At 40.8% G+C, this 12,500-nt stretch overlaps 1 protein-coding gene and 1 long non-coding RNA gene across 3 annotated transcripts in view; both read left to right on the forward strand.

The window, feature by feature from the left end:
• Positions 1-12,500, forward strand: part of LOC135217751 (uncharacterized) — a 332,198-nt gene that overhangs the window by 88,072 nt on the left and 231,626 nt on the right. The gene's annotated exons all lie outside the window — the stretch shown is intronic.
• Positions 9,499-11,293, forward strand: LOC135217407 (fork head domain transcription factor slp1-like). The gene has a single exon (XM_064253246.1). It carries the CDS (start codon positions 9,676-9,678, stop codon positions 11,113-11,115), a length of 1,440 nt encoding a protein of 479 aa, XP_064109316.1. The 5' UTR covers positions 9,499-9,675; the 3' UTR covers positions 11,116-11,293.

Consider the following 12,500-nt stretch of genomic DNA (forward strand, 5'->3'; position numbering starts at 1 on the left):
TCCTCCTCCTCCCTATCCCGTCCCCTCCCTCTCTCCCTCCTTCTCCCTAGCCATCCTCTTCTACATCTCTCCGTCTTCCCTCTCTCCTCTTTCCCCTTTCTGCGGACTAGCCATTCCTCCTCCTTCTCCTCCCTATCCCCTCCCCCTCTCCTCCTTTCCCCCTCTCCATGCATCCTCTTCTTCACCTTCGTCTCCGTCTTGTCTCCCTTCTTCCCTGTCTCCTCTTTCCCCTTCCTGCGGACTAGCCATTCTCCTCCTGCTCCTCCTCTCGCCTCCCCTCCCCCTCCCAACCCCCTCCTTACCCCTCTCCATCCTCTTCTTCATCTTCGTCTTCCTGACTCTTCGTTCCCCCATCCTGCGGACTAGCCATTCCTCCTCCCCCATTCCTTCTACCCTCCCCCTCCCTCCTGGACGATCCGACCGCGGTCTCGATGTCTGCTGGAACAGACATGGAGACGTCGGTGTGCAGTGACTCGTGTGATTCCGCCGGACGCCTACTGACCGCGCGACGTGTACACCAGCCACACGCTAATATTTACTTATTATCTCCTCCCCTTTACACATCTCGTTATTCACCCCTATTATTTATTCCGTATATATCATCGTTTTATATAAGCTCGTCCGGGAGGACTTAGAAAAAATGACGTTTGATTTGTGCAAAGGTTATTTGAATGGTTTCGAAGTCTATAATTATTATTATTATTTTGTCATTATTATGAACGTTGAGGAACATGACCTTCGGTGATTAGTCGTTGTTGTTTTTGCTGTTGTTTTTTGTTTCGGATCCTTACAGTTATTAGACATTATTTACGCATGACATGGCACAACAGTTCACAGTTGATACCGTATTTACCTTTGCATATTGACAGTGATACTGATTATCATAAGTATTTTTACAAATAATACAAATGATAAGATTCAGTAACAACTGATTATTATTATTATTATTATTATTATTATTATTATTATTATTATTTGAAAGAGTGACCTACAGACCACGAGGGCGGTTAGGGAAGAGTAGGGGAGGAGGGGGGGAGGGGTGTTAGCGGGCCGGGCCGGTTAACTCAGGGAACACAGAGATATCACTTGTGCATATCCGCTGTCGAATCTGAGCTCGAGCGATTCCTCTCAGCCAAACACCGTAAAATAATAATGGACTTGGACCGAAAGACGTCTTTGCTTGAGGGGAGGGGGTCCCCTGGTTTGAGGTGGGGGGAATACCTTGGGGGTTGATACCCTTGGGAGTCGGGTACCCTGGGGGTAGGGGAGAGGAAGCTGGAAGGCGATGGGTCCAAGGTTAACACCATCCAGCAAGTGTCCACTTTACAAACAAGCACGGTCGGCAATTATACAAACACGCATACTTCTTGAAGTAGGTTTGCAGAGCTTGTTTAGTCTCAGAGCTCTATTTTTTTGCGGGAGGTTGGGGCGGGGGGGGGGGGGGGGGGAGGGGGGGCGCGTTGGTGTATGGTGTTGAGACCCGGTTCGGATTTTTTGTTGGAACCTCCAGGAGAATGGTAGTGATAATGATGATGACGACGATGATGATGATCCGGCCGTCCTCAGATGGGATGATCTCAACTGGATTTTCTTTTTCCTTTTTTTATGTTAGGGGACGAGCAACCACCAGCACAGAGATGCAGAAAAAAAGCGTAGGTAAATAAATAAATAAATTTAAATACACAGAGTGACACTGATACTGTTAGTGGCCTCCTTTTGTTGAGGCTGGAGATATCGGCAGGCGTGATTAATCGTTATTTCACGCAAAAGTTTGTCTTAATTCGTCAGATTTTATTGATCCAATCGGCACATCGCCTCTGCGTCCTTCCTGCTACTATACTGTGTCTTCATCCTTGGCTTTTTGTCATCAGCACCTTACTCTTTTATATCCTTAACTTGATTTTGATTTGTGTTTTGTGACAGTGGCGCATTTAGATGCCATGACGATGTATTCGGTGGCAGTTACGATTTGGTTTAGATATTTCCATGCCGTCATTCTCTCCACTGCAACTTATTTTGCTCTCTCTCTCTCTCTCTCTCTCTCTCTCATATATATGTATGTATATATGTATGTATGTATATATATATCTACATTTTAAACATTATTATTTTGTGTCGAGATCCTTTGAAATGGTTAAGTTTTTTTTTTATATTATACCGAAATGTCTCCCTGATCTGTTATTATAAAAACCACTTTTTACTGACGTGATATAACTTTTCTTCTTTTGTCAAGTCAACCCTCACGTGTTTCATATTTTATAACCATTTTCTTTTGGGTATGAACCCTAGTACATGAGCGGAAACTGGGTATGTCCTTTGTAGTTAGACGTGGTATTCTTGTTATGAGTATTTAGGTGGGCACTTATTTGTTGGTTATTTATTGGAACGTCTTTCTCACTGTTTGTAGCGCCAGTTGACATATATATTTGCCGTAAAGCTGGGACTTGACCATATAACCGATGTCCTCAAACTCAGGTTAGTACTCTCTCTTCGATGAGAGTACTTTCAGAAACGCTTTCATCTCCGTCATGACTTTATAAACTGATTAATTAATTTCTGCGTGATAGAAATCAGGAAGAAAGTCATTCATTCCTTCGGATCAGTTATGTTACCCATATATACGTATTAATCGTTTGTTGTAAGCTTTTAATTATTTTTATTCCATCTTACGATTATTTTTTTTTATCTGCCTTATAATTCCACGTACCGAGTTTCAAATCTGTGGAAGATTGCTCAACATGTTAGTGGCCTAATGGCAAATTCGATAGAAATGTGTTCATTATGAATAATATTGGTAGACTCTATATGGTCAGTTGTGGAAATATGCTCATAAATCATAACTGTTGGACATGTTCTGAACTTTCCTGTGCGAAATGTAGACTCCACCCAATTTTTTGGTGATGGTTGAAGGATTTTATCGCTAAACTGGGTGTCATGGATAGTACGTCTTTATTTGGATTCATCTTTCAGAGAGCCGTTTCTCATTTCGAGAATATATTTAATTGTTTTTTAATGTGGTACGTTGTAGAAAAACTCTCTCTCTCTCTCTCTCTCTCTCTCTCTCTCTCTCTCTCTCTCGTTTCGAAGGGTACGCATGTTACCGGAAAGCGTAACCTTGCATTGGTCCAGTTGGTATATGGTCGAATTCTTTCAGGTACAGAGAACTTTTGCATCTACTAGAGCTGCTACTTTATTGCCTTTCATCTCCATATAGATTCCTGTTCTTGTTAAAAAGTATATCTTAGTTTTACCAGACCACTGAGCTGATTAACAGCTCTCCTAGGCCTGGCCCGAAGGATTAGATGTTTTTACGTGGCTTGGAACCAATTGGTTATCTAGCAATGGGACCTACAGCTTATTGTGGGATCCGAACCATATTATAGCGAGAAATTAATTTCTACCACCAGAAATAAATTCCTCTGGTTCCGCGTTGTCCGAGCCAAGAATCCAACTTCGGACCACCGTCCTATTCCTGTATGTTATTCTATTTCTACAAAATTATCTCATGATAGTTTCTTATTTAATTTCCTCGTGAATACGGAAGTCCGTGCCGGCCATATTGAAGTCATATGCCTAAGACATAAAGTAGAGTACTGCAGTAGTTTTAGTCAGTATTTTCGTGACACTGGAAGGTTTTTTTTCGGAATGAAGGATAAATTGCTATTGCAATGTTGTTTTCTTATTATTGAAGAATGTGAAAAAAATTCTTTTCTTTTAGTTAAGCATTAAATTTAGCTTATAACTTTACTTTTCAGACATCTCGACTACGCTTTAGTTACTTTGCATATGATAATGATTTGGGGGGGAGAGGGGAAACATCTTTCAATGGAATTTATTTTGATGAATTTAGTATGCATCAATCCTCAATTAAAGAAAGGCGGTTTTTCTTGAAGGGAAGTTTAACCAGACCACTGAGCTGATTAACAGCTCTCCTATAGGGCTGGCCCGAAGGATTAGATATTTACCTAGCAACGGGACTTACAGCTCATTGTGGGATCCGAACTCCACCGAGAAATGAATTTATATCACCAGAAATAAATTGCTTAGATTTCGCGTTGGTAAAGCGGGGAATCGGACCCTGACCCTGAGATTGGTAGTCGAGCACGTAACCGACTCGTCCAACGAGAACTAGTGGCATGAAAGGGAAAGCATTTTGGCATTCACTGCCATAATCTTAATTCATCCTTACAATAAACGGTTAAGGATGAACCTGTTTTCACGACCTCACAACAGCCGTTTTACATGAACTTACTCCTAAACTGTAATAATTCTATGGTCTGTTCTTTTTGGATCAAGGTAAATATCCGCATTAAAGTTTCTTCTTATCTCCTGATGTATTTTGTTGCATCTGATGGTTGGTAAATGGGAAGACGTTCAGCCCGTCACTTAGCTTCACTGATGTCGACTGGGGATACTTACCGTCAGCTACACATAAGAAATATATATATATATATATACATGGATATATATATATATAATATATATATATATATATATATATATAGATATATATATATATATTATATATATATATATATATATATATGTGTGTGTGTGTGTGTGTTGTGTGTGCGTGTGTTTGTGTGTGTGTGTGTGTGTTTATGTGTCTATGTGTGTGTGTGTGTTATTGTTTATTATTCATTTTATTTCCCGGTTTAATTTGGATGTAATATCGATAAGAGCATGATTTTTTTTTTTTAGTTTTCTTAAAAATCCTGCTTTGATGACTATTTTTATTTTGACACTAGCATGCATGCTGTGATTTGTTTAGAGAGAGAGAGAGAGAGGTTTGGTGGGTTGAGGGTTGTGTTTCATATTTCATAGGTTTTTTTATTATGATCGTGTCAAAATTCTAGATCACTAGCACATCAGATTCATTCTTCATAAATGGATCAATATCTTCCCGGTCAAATATCAGAAAAGGTGATGACCCTACTTATTATTGTCTGTGTCCGTGCTCATTTGTTTTTTCGCTTACTCGGGGTGTAAGCCTACAAAGTGCTTTGTTCTTGTTGTTGTTGGAAATGTTAAAAATAAAATGTGCTTGTTACAGAGTACAGAACAATTATTTCTAATAAAATACAGCGTGTTTATTTTCATTTTCATTGGTGAAACAACGCCTTATTTTATCGTAGAGTTTAGCACGCGTCACGAGTAAGCTGGAGGTCGGATCACTTTATTTATTTAGATTTAGAGATCGCTCATGAACTCGGGTAGCCATAGAACGGCCTCTGTCAATTAGATCGTTTAACATGTAACTCGCACAGCTGAAATCACTCAAGAAATTGAGGTGCCGTTACAAAGGCGATTATTTTGAGTTTAAGATTAGAAAGTCAGCCAATGTATATTTTTCAAAAGATTTTCCTTTATATTCAAATACAGTTTACATCAATGTTGCGTCTCATGTAGTCTGAAAATTTCAAACCATTGTCGTAACTCAAAACCATTTTCAGCTTGTCATGGCTCATGCATTTTGTTCATTTCTTATGAATATTAGTTGTTTCCTTATAAATATGTAAATTATAAAGATATTAGTAGTATCGGCGCAGAGATATGAGTATGCAAGTTTACTGTACTACGCAAAACATTACCCAAATATACATAAGGAAGTCTTGTAACTTTAGATATTTTCAGTGTTAGCTGACATTTTCATGTTTGGACGTGGATTTTATTATTATTATTATTATTATTATTATTATTATTATTATTATTATTATTATTATTATTATTATGAGTTTCTAGGGTCATGCTACTGGAATCTCTTCGTGATATTAAATGATTTTTTTATTAATACTACTTAAATTCGATAAATCACGACATCCTGTTGTAAACATAAATACATTTTGTAAATATGTCAGTATGATACACAATGCTTGTTTTGAAGAAAACTTATAAAAAAAGAAGGGATTTCACTCGACGGAACCGATATCTAACTTCAACTGTTAATATAAATAAAATTTTTTAATTGCATATACAACTGTGGATCTTTTAAATAACAGTGCCTAGGTCGTTGTGTAACATTATCGACCGACCCAGGCGTTGATGATCCTATTCGTAACAGTATTCAGTTAGGCTTCAAACGCTCTTCGCTCTTGATGGATTTTAATTCCGTTGGATTCATGTCTTTCATATCACCTGTGAGGGAGTGTGTACGTTTATTCTCCCTTGTGACGTTGACCTAAATGTCGGTGTACGGAATATTGCAGGATGTAACTGGTGGAGTGGTAGAAATGTTAGGGATTGCAGTGCGTTCGAACATGCTCATACAAACTCGCACGCAGACACGTAAACAAACAAGCGCACAATACATGTATACATACATATGTATTACTGTGTATAATAAGCCTATGCAGTTTACAAGGGATGGCTTCAGAATACATCAGCTTTCCGGTTGCTGACATGTGCGTACGAAATAAGCGTCAGTAGTATAGTGTGTAACGAGGTTCGACTTGTTGTTGAAGGGACATGTTTTTTAGTGCATAAAGCGGCATGTGTTGTGAAAGTGTCTTAATCTTTAAAAGTATATCGCGCCTCTTAATTTCTTTACGAAGATTATCAACCACGTGGTTGCAAAATCCCTTGCCGAAAATGACGGTAATATACAGGCAGTGGTATTGCATTTAATAGCTAATTGAATGTGTAATGGATTACACTGCACTGCTGACGAGGTCATTGAAGCCGGACACTCATCTTTATCGGTATCGGGTTTTGTCTTCGTTTATGTTTCATCTTATATTTCCTCGAAGAAATAAGCCGAATTTGCGGCGGAATTTGATTTGCTAGAACACTGGAATTCTCTTGAGCCGGAATCTCTTATATTCCGAATGTAAACAATTCTCCCTCGGTCCGTAGTACTTAACCTGTGTTTTTTTTTCTTTTTACCCGCATACTGCAAAAAGCTTTTTTGTTTTTCATCCGTCTATGTATAGATTAGCAGCGGCTGATTTTGAGAAGAGTTCTACGGACTGGGTTCTTCCTTAAGACATTTGTTAAAGGTTGATTTGGATTTTTTTTTTTTTTTTTGCGTTATCAGGTACCTACGTCTTCAAGGGAAAAGGATTCATTAGTAACATAGCCTACTCTCTCTCTCTCTCTCTCATATATATATATATATATATATATATATATAATATATATATATATATATATATATATCGAGCTACAAATGTCCTTTAATTCTAATTCACTCTACCTCGGAATTAATATATTTTCATATATGCTTAACCGGAGGGAATTTTATTAGGCGATAATAGAATTGTCGGCGCCCAGACGCGAACACCAGGGACACCATACAAATCCAGGAACGTCAGTGAAGCTTTTACCCACTCCACCTGGGTTCGCGCCTGGGCGCCGACAATTCTATTATCGCCTAATAAAATTCCCCTTCGGTTAAGCATATATGAAAATATATTAATCCGAGGTAGAGTGAATTAGATATTAAAGGACATTTGTAGCTCGATGTATGTATATGAATCACCGGTAATGTGATATGACTTATACCATATATATATATATATATATATATTATATATATATATATATATATTAATTCCTTTCGTTTACATGCAGATTACATATTCATGCTGAATCCCGTAGCCGCATGTATTACGTACCGGTATTTCAGTTTGAACAATCAGCTAACGAAATAATTTAAAAGTCATGTGGACGAAGGAGATAAGTTATGATAGCTTTACATTTCAGAAGTGAGAAAAGTTTGATATATCAATTGATTGGTAACTCGGTTGTGTACGTTAGTGAAAACCTTTGTGGTCTGTCTGACAGTCGATGATGAAATGACAAATGCTGGTATGAATACGGTCATTTGCTGATGTTGTAATTCTGTTCCTTATTTATTGATTGTCCATTGCTCCATCGATTACTTCTCTCTCTCTCTCTCTCTCTCTCTCTCTCTCTCTCTCTCTCTCTCTCTCGGGCAGAAATTATTTGTGTGCCGAATGGCCGTTGCTATAGATGATATCCTTTTAAATTTTCAACTGTGTATTTGCTCCTGTTTTGGTGGAACCAATATTTTTTAATCCCTGTGTTTATGGCCTTGAGTATGCCATCCCCTCTGCCGGAAATATTCATAATAAGATAAAATAGAAACAAGAACTTACGCATCAAACTAGAACATATATCTTTGCATGTGGAGTTTGTGCTTAGGTTTATTTTACGCTTACGCAAAAGTTCAACGTCGGTTATCAAAGCGGTTTTGACGCCTTTTCATAAATATCACTCAATCTTGAGTAGCCTTTTTTAGCCCAGGCCTAAGATTTTAGAGAAATCTTCGGAAGGGAAACGAAGTTACCCCGTGATAACGGCAGCGCTGGAGAAACTTTCCTTTATAAAAGACAAAAGGTTATGGGAAATAGAGAGCACAGAGGCAAGGAGAGAAGTCAGAGTTCAAAGAGAGTTGAAGTTTCCGGGTTGTTTTTAAATGAGCTCTTTCAAATGGGCGTTTCCTTCAATATGCCGACTTTTAGCAGTTTCACTTAATTCTGTCCATATTTGTTAAGTAAATAAAGACGTATATGTAGGGTCCAGTTGATTACTAATGTCAATTAGACTAGATAATTTTTTAGGTATTCTAAATGAAGAAAATCAAATATCTGTGCTTATATTTTCTTTGATAACTTACCGAAGAACGTTAAGAGTGGTAATATATATAGAAGAAACAAAGGCAGGGTTGTCAAATTAATCTATTCGGTGGATTTGGACGTAAATGAGTGAAAGTTTTGATTTGAGAATATTTGGAGAGTTATTCCTCAGTTCGTCTTTCCATCTTTCTGATACAAACCAATAATCTAGTAGTACAAGCTTGTTAGGAGTGCTGACGTATTAATTCATCGTGGTAATTGCCCTCAAGGTGTTCCGTCTACGTTCCCACTGGCGGGCGATCGATCGATACATGCTCCCAAATGCAGCCCCTATTTATCGCGCTTTATTGAATAAACAAGGAACACCCCATGGCAACACCTACGGGGGAAATGAGGACGTGTTAAAGACCAGTCTCGCCATATTTCTCTCTGTAAAGATACCATCACTTTCTGCTTTCTCGAAGGTCTTCTCTTACAAGCTCTTCTACTATGTATGTTTTCTCTGAGGTGTGTGTGTGTTCAGGGGGAGAGAGAGAGAGAGAGAGAGAAAGAGAGAGTGAGTGAGTGAGTGTCTCATGATACTGAGGATTCTTATGAGGTTACGTTCCCCTAAACGTGTTTTCTTTGTGAAGAGCTGCGGTGTTTGGAATGCAACAGTCGTTCCTATATGAAATTTCCTTTATAGGGATCGGGTCACGTCCACAACTCAACATGGAGGGTGCGTCAGCCTCCGTCCCGCCCATGAGATAAGACTGGACGAATGGTAGTGCCACTGTGGCAGTGGGCGTGGTTATGGAACCGGTTGGCTCACTGGGAGCCGTAGGGGCGGGCTTGGGCGGGGCTAACTAATGAACTGGGAGGGCAGTACATGAAGGTGTCCCTGTCATTAGAGCCCAACTGCAGTTACCGCTAAGCCGTTGCTACAGAGAATACGAAGTCTGTGTCGTTCGATCGTGCGGTCCAAAAAGACTCCGGTGCAGAATTATGGATTTTCCCTCGTTCTCGTTCAACCTTTCCTTGTGATGGGCCGAGGCGTGTAGAGGCGCCCCTCTTTGCCCCGATACCCCGGTAAGTGAGGATGGTCAGTGTCGCTGCCCTGTGGGAAGCCCGCTCCGTCATTATGGCTCGCACACCGCTCAAGCACTCTTTCTCCATCAACTCCATCCTTCCGGAGACCGCCCTCGACGCCCCGGCAGACATCGCGAGGGAAGTCCCCACTCCCAAGGATGAGCTGCTGATGGACGACGTCGAAATGACGACGCCGGAGGACGACGAAGAGGAGGACGTCGACATCGACGTGACGGGTACCGTTAGCCCCCTGGCTGGGGGCATGACGGATTCGGAACCCGACGAAGAGGAAGAAGAGGAAGAGGAGGAGGGAGGCAAGGAGGGCAAAGAGGCCAAGAAGGGCGGAGACGGCGGCGAGAAGAAGGACGGGGACGAGAAGAAGAAACACGAGAAGCCGCCCTTCAGCTACAACGCCCTCATCATGATGGCCATCCGGTCGTCCCCCGAGAAGAGGCTGACCCTCAACGGCATCTACGAGTTCATCATGAAGAACTTCCCCTACTACCGCGAAAACAAGCAGGGCTGGCAGAACTCCATCAGGCACAACCTCAGCCTCAACAAATGCTTCGTCAAGGTGCCCAGGCATTACGACGACCCGGGCAAAGGCAATTACTGGATGCTGGATCCGTCCGCCGATGACGTCTTTATCGGGGGCACCACGGGCAAGCTGAGGCGTCGCTCCACGACGGCCTCCAGGAATCGATTGGCTGCCTTTAAACAGTCCCTGCTGGGGCGCTTTGGTTGTTACCCTCCCTTTGGGTTGGCGCCCTACGCAGCGGCAGCGGCAGCAGCGGGATTGGGCGGCGCGCTCACGCCAGGGACGCTGCCCGTTTCGTTGCCAGGTGCTGCCCTGCCTACCTTGGCATCCTCACCCCTGTACCAGCAGGCAACAGCAGCTGCTGCAGCAGCGGCGGCAGCGTTGTACCGGGGTTATCCGCCGTCCTATTACTCCACAGCCCTCCCCACCAGTCACAATCCTCTCGCGGGACCTACGCCTCCGTCGGGCTTACCCAAACCAACTGCGATAACCCCAGGGGCCCCACATCCGCCCACGTCCTTCAGTGTGGATCGACTGTTGTCGGACACGCCCGTCAGTGTGCCGCCGCCGACGTCGTCTCTGACGGGCTCTCCCTCCCTCCTCCTCGGGGGCATCGGAGGTGCCCCGACGATGTCCCCCTATGATATGTATCGAACTTCTCTGTTGTCTCAAGCTGGGTTGGGGCACGCCCTCGGCAGCATGGGCAGTGGCCTCAGTCCTGCTTTACCCAACGCAGCGTCGCTCGGAATACCCGGTCTGGGCATGGGTGCACCCAGCAGCCCCGGAAATAACGCCGGCGCCGTCGTTAGTAGTAGCGGTGGCAGCAGTAGTACCGGTAGCAGTGAAGGAGGCGGCGGGGGAGGGCGCCCCCCGGTCTTCAAACCAGTGACAGTGGTGGCACGCCCAAGCTAGTTGCTGCGGGCACGGGATGGATGCCCGAACTTTCCTTCATTTTGTAAATATTGTATGTATTATAATTATCATGGTCTGTTGTGTACAGTCTGCGAGGGGCTGTGTCTGACGCCAAAGTTGTACAGCACAATGTGTATAAAAAGGTTATAAATTATATATCGTCAATAATAATAATGATCATAATAATAATAATAACTACTAATTGGTTATACTTGTTTTCTTGATCCTCATATTTTTCTTTCTTTCTTTATTTTCCCCTTGTTTTCTTAACTATGAATTTGCATTTAAATCATAAACAAAATAATTCAGTTTATATTTTGACATCACGAAATTAACATTTGTACTTTTCGCTGTAACCCATTTCAGTGATATTATAAACTATCGTTCGTATTTATTTTTTAAAGCTTATTTTAATTTAAGAACGATATGATTCATATTTTTATAGCTGCTGAAAGGTATCCAATTATGTCTGTGCCACGTGTATGACGCTCAACTTAATTATTGTAACTACGAAAGCATGTATTGCCATTCTTGACGCTGAAGTAGCGCTGAGTTTTTACTGATGTTAATATAAAAGTTAATCTGGTAATATGCATAAATGGCTTTCATTTTCAGTTTCGCTTTCAGGTTATGAAAGAAGTCATGACCAAAAGTACCTGTAAAAAGATACCAAGCAAATGATAAACAAAGATAAACAAAATATCTTAGTTGTAACAGTATGAAATTCCTTCGGAAATGAAATGAGGGAAAATTCACGACCTGTAAACAGAAAGGGTCATTCTCTTAAACTGTGAACTATGACAAGCAAAGAATAAATACATACGTATGTTTTTGCACAGAGTAACTTTAAACCACTGACATTAATGTTGTTCACTTAATTTTTTTTTATTTTTAGTTTTAAGGTCAAAGATAATTATATTCGGCTCTGAACGAATGGGACATTTGGTAATAATTTACAATTATTTTTAGTTTTTACTTTTTCTGTTTTTATTAAAGAACTGAATTGTTTGCTAAGTTGACCGTGCAGGCTTAATCTTTTCCATGGGCTTTTAATAAATACGCAGATTGTCGTGTACAGATATAATATCTTTCCTTTTGCTCTGAATCTTTCAGTATAAATATTAACCCCCCCCCTTAAAAAAAAGAAAATATGACATCTACTCTGCTTTAGAGAGCAGCTGAATGTCTGAACAGTACATTACGACCAATATGAGTTTGCTTTTTTATTGATTTCATACTAATGGCAGTTTTTTGGGTGACGCTTCAGTGAGAGAATTTTTTATATAATAAATTCATTTTCTGGTCAAAGCAATAAATGAATCTGATAAGATTTATATCAGTTGTTTAAAAAAATAAGGTAAATATTGTCCTGATACATTTGGAAA

Source organism: Macrobrachium nipponense, chromosome 7 (assembly GCF_015104395.2).
Source record: "Macrobrachium nipponense isolate FS-2020 chromosome 7, ASM1510439v2, whole genome shotgun sequence".
NCBI lineage: Eukaryota > Metazoa > Arthropoda > Malacostraca > Decapoda > Palaemonidae > Macrobrachium > Macrobrachium nipponense.

What these genes read in the sequence shown, in the direction of transcription:
- LOC135217407 (XM_064253246.1), top strand. Translation starts at nt 9,676, where the DNA reads ATGGTCAGTGTCGCTGCCCTGTGGGAAGCCCGCTCCGTCATTATGGCT.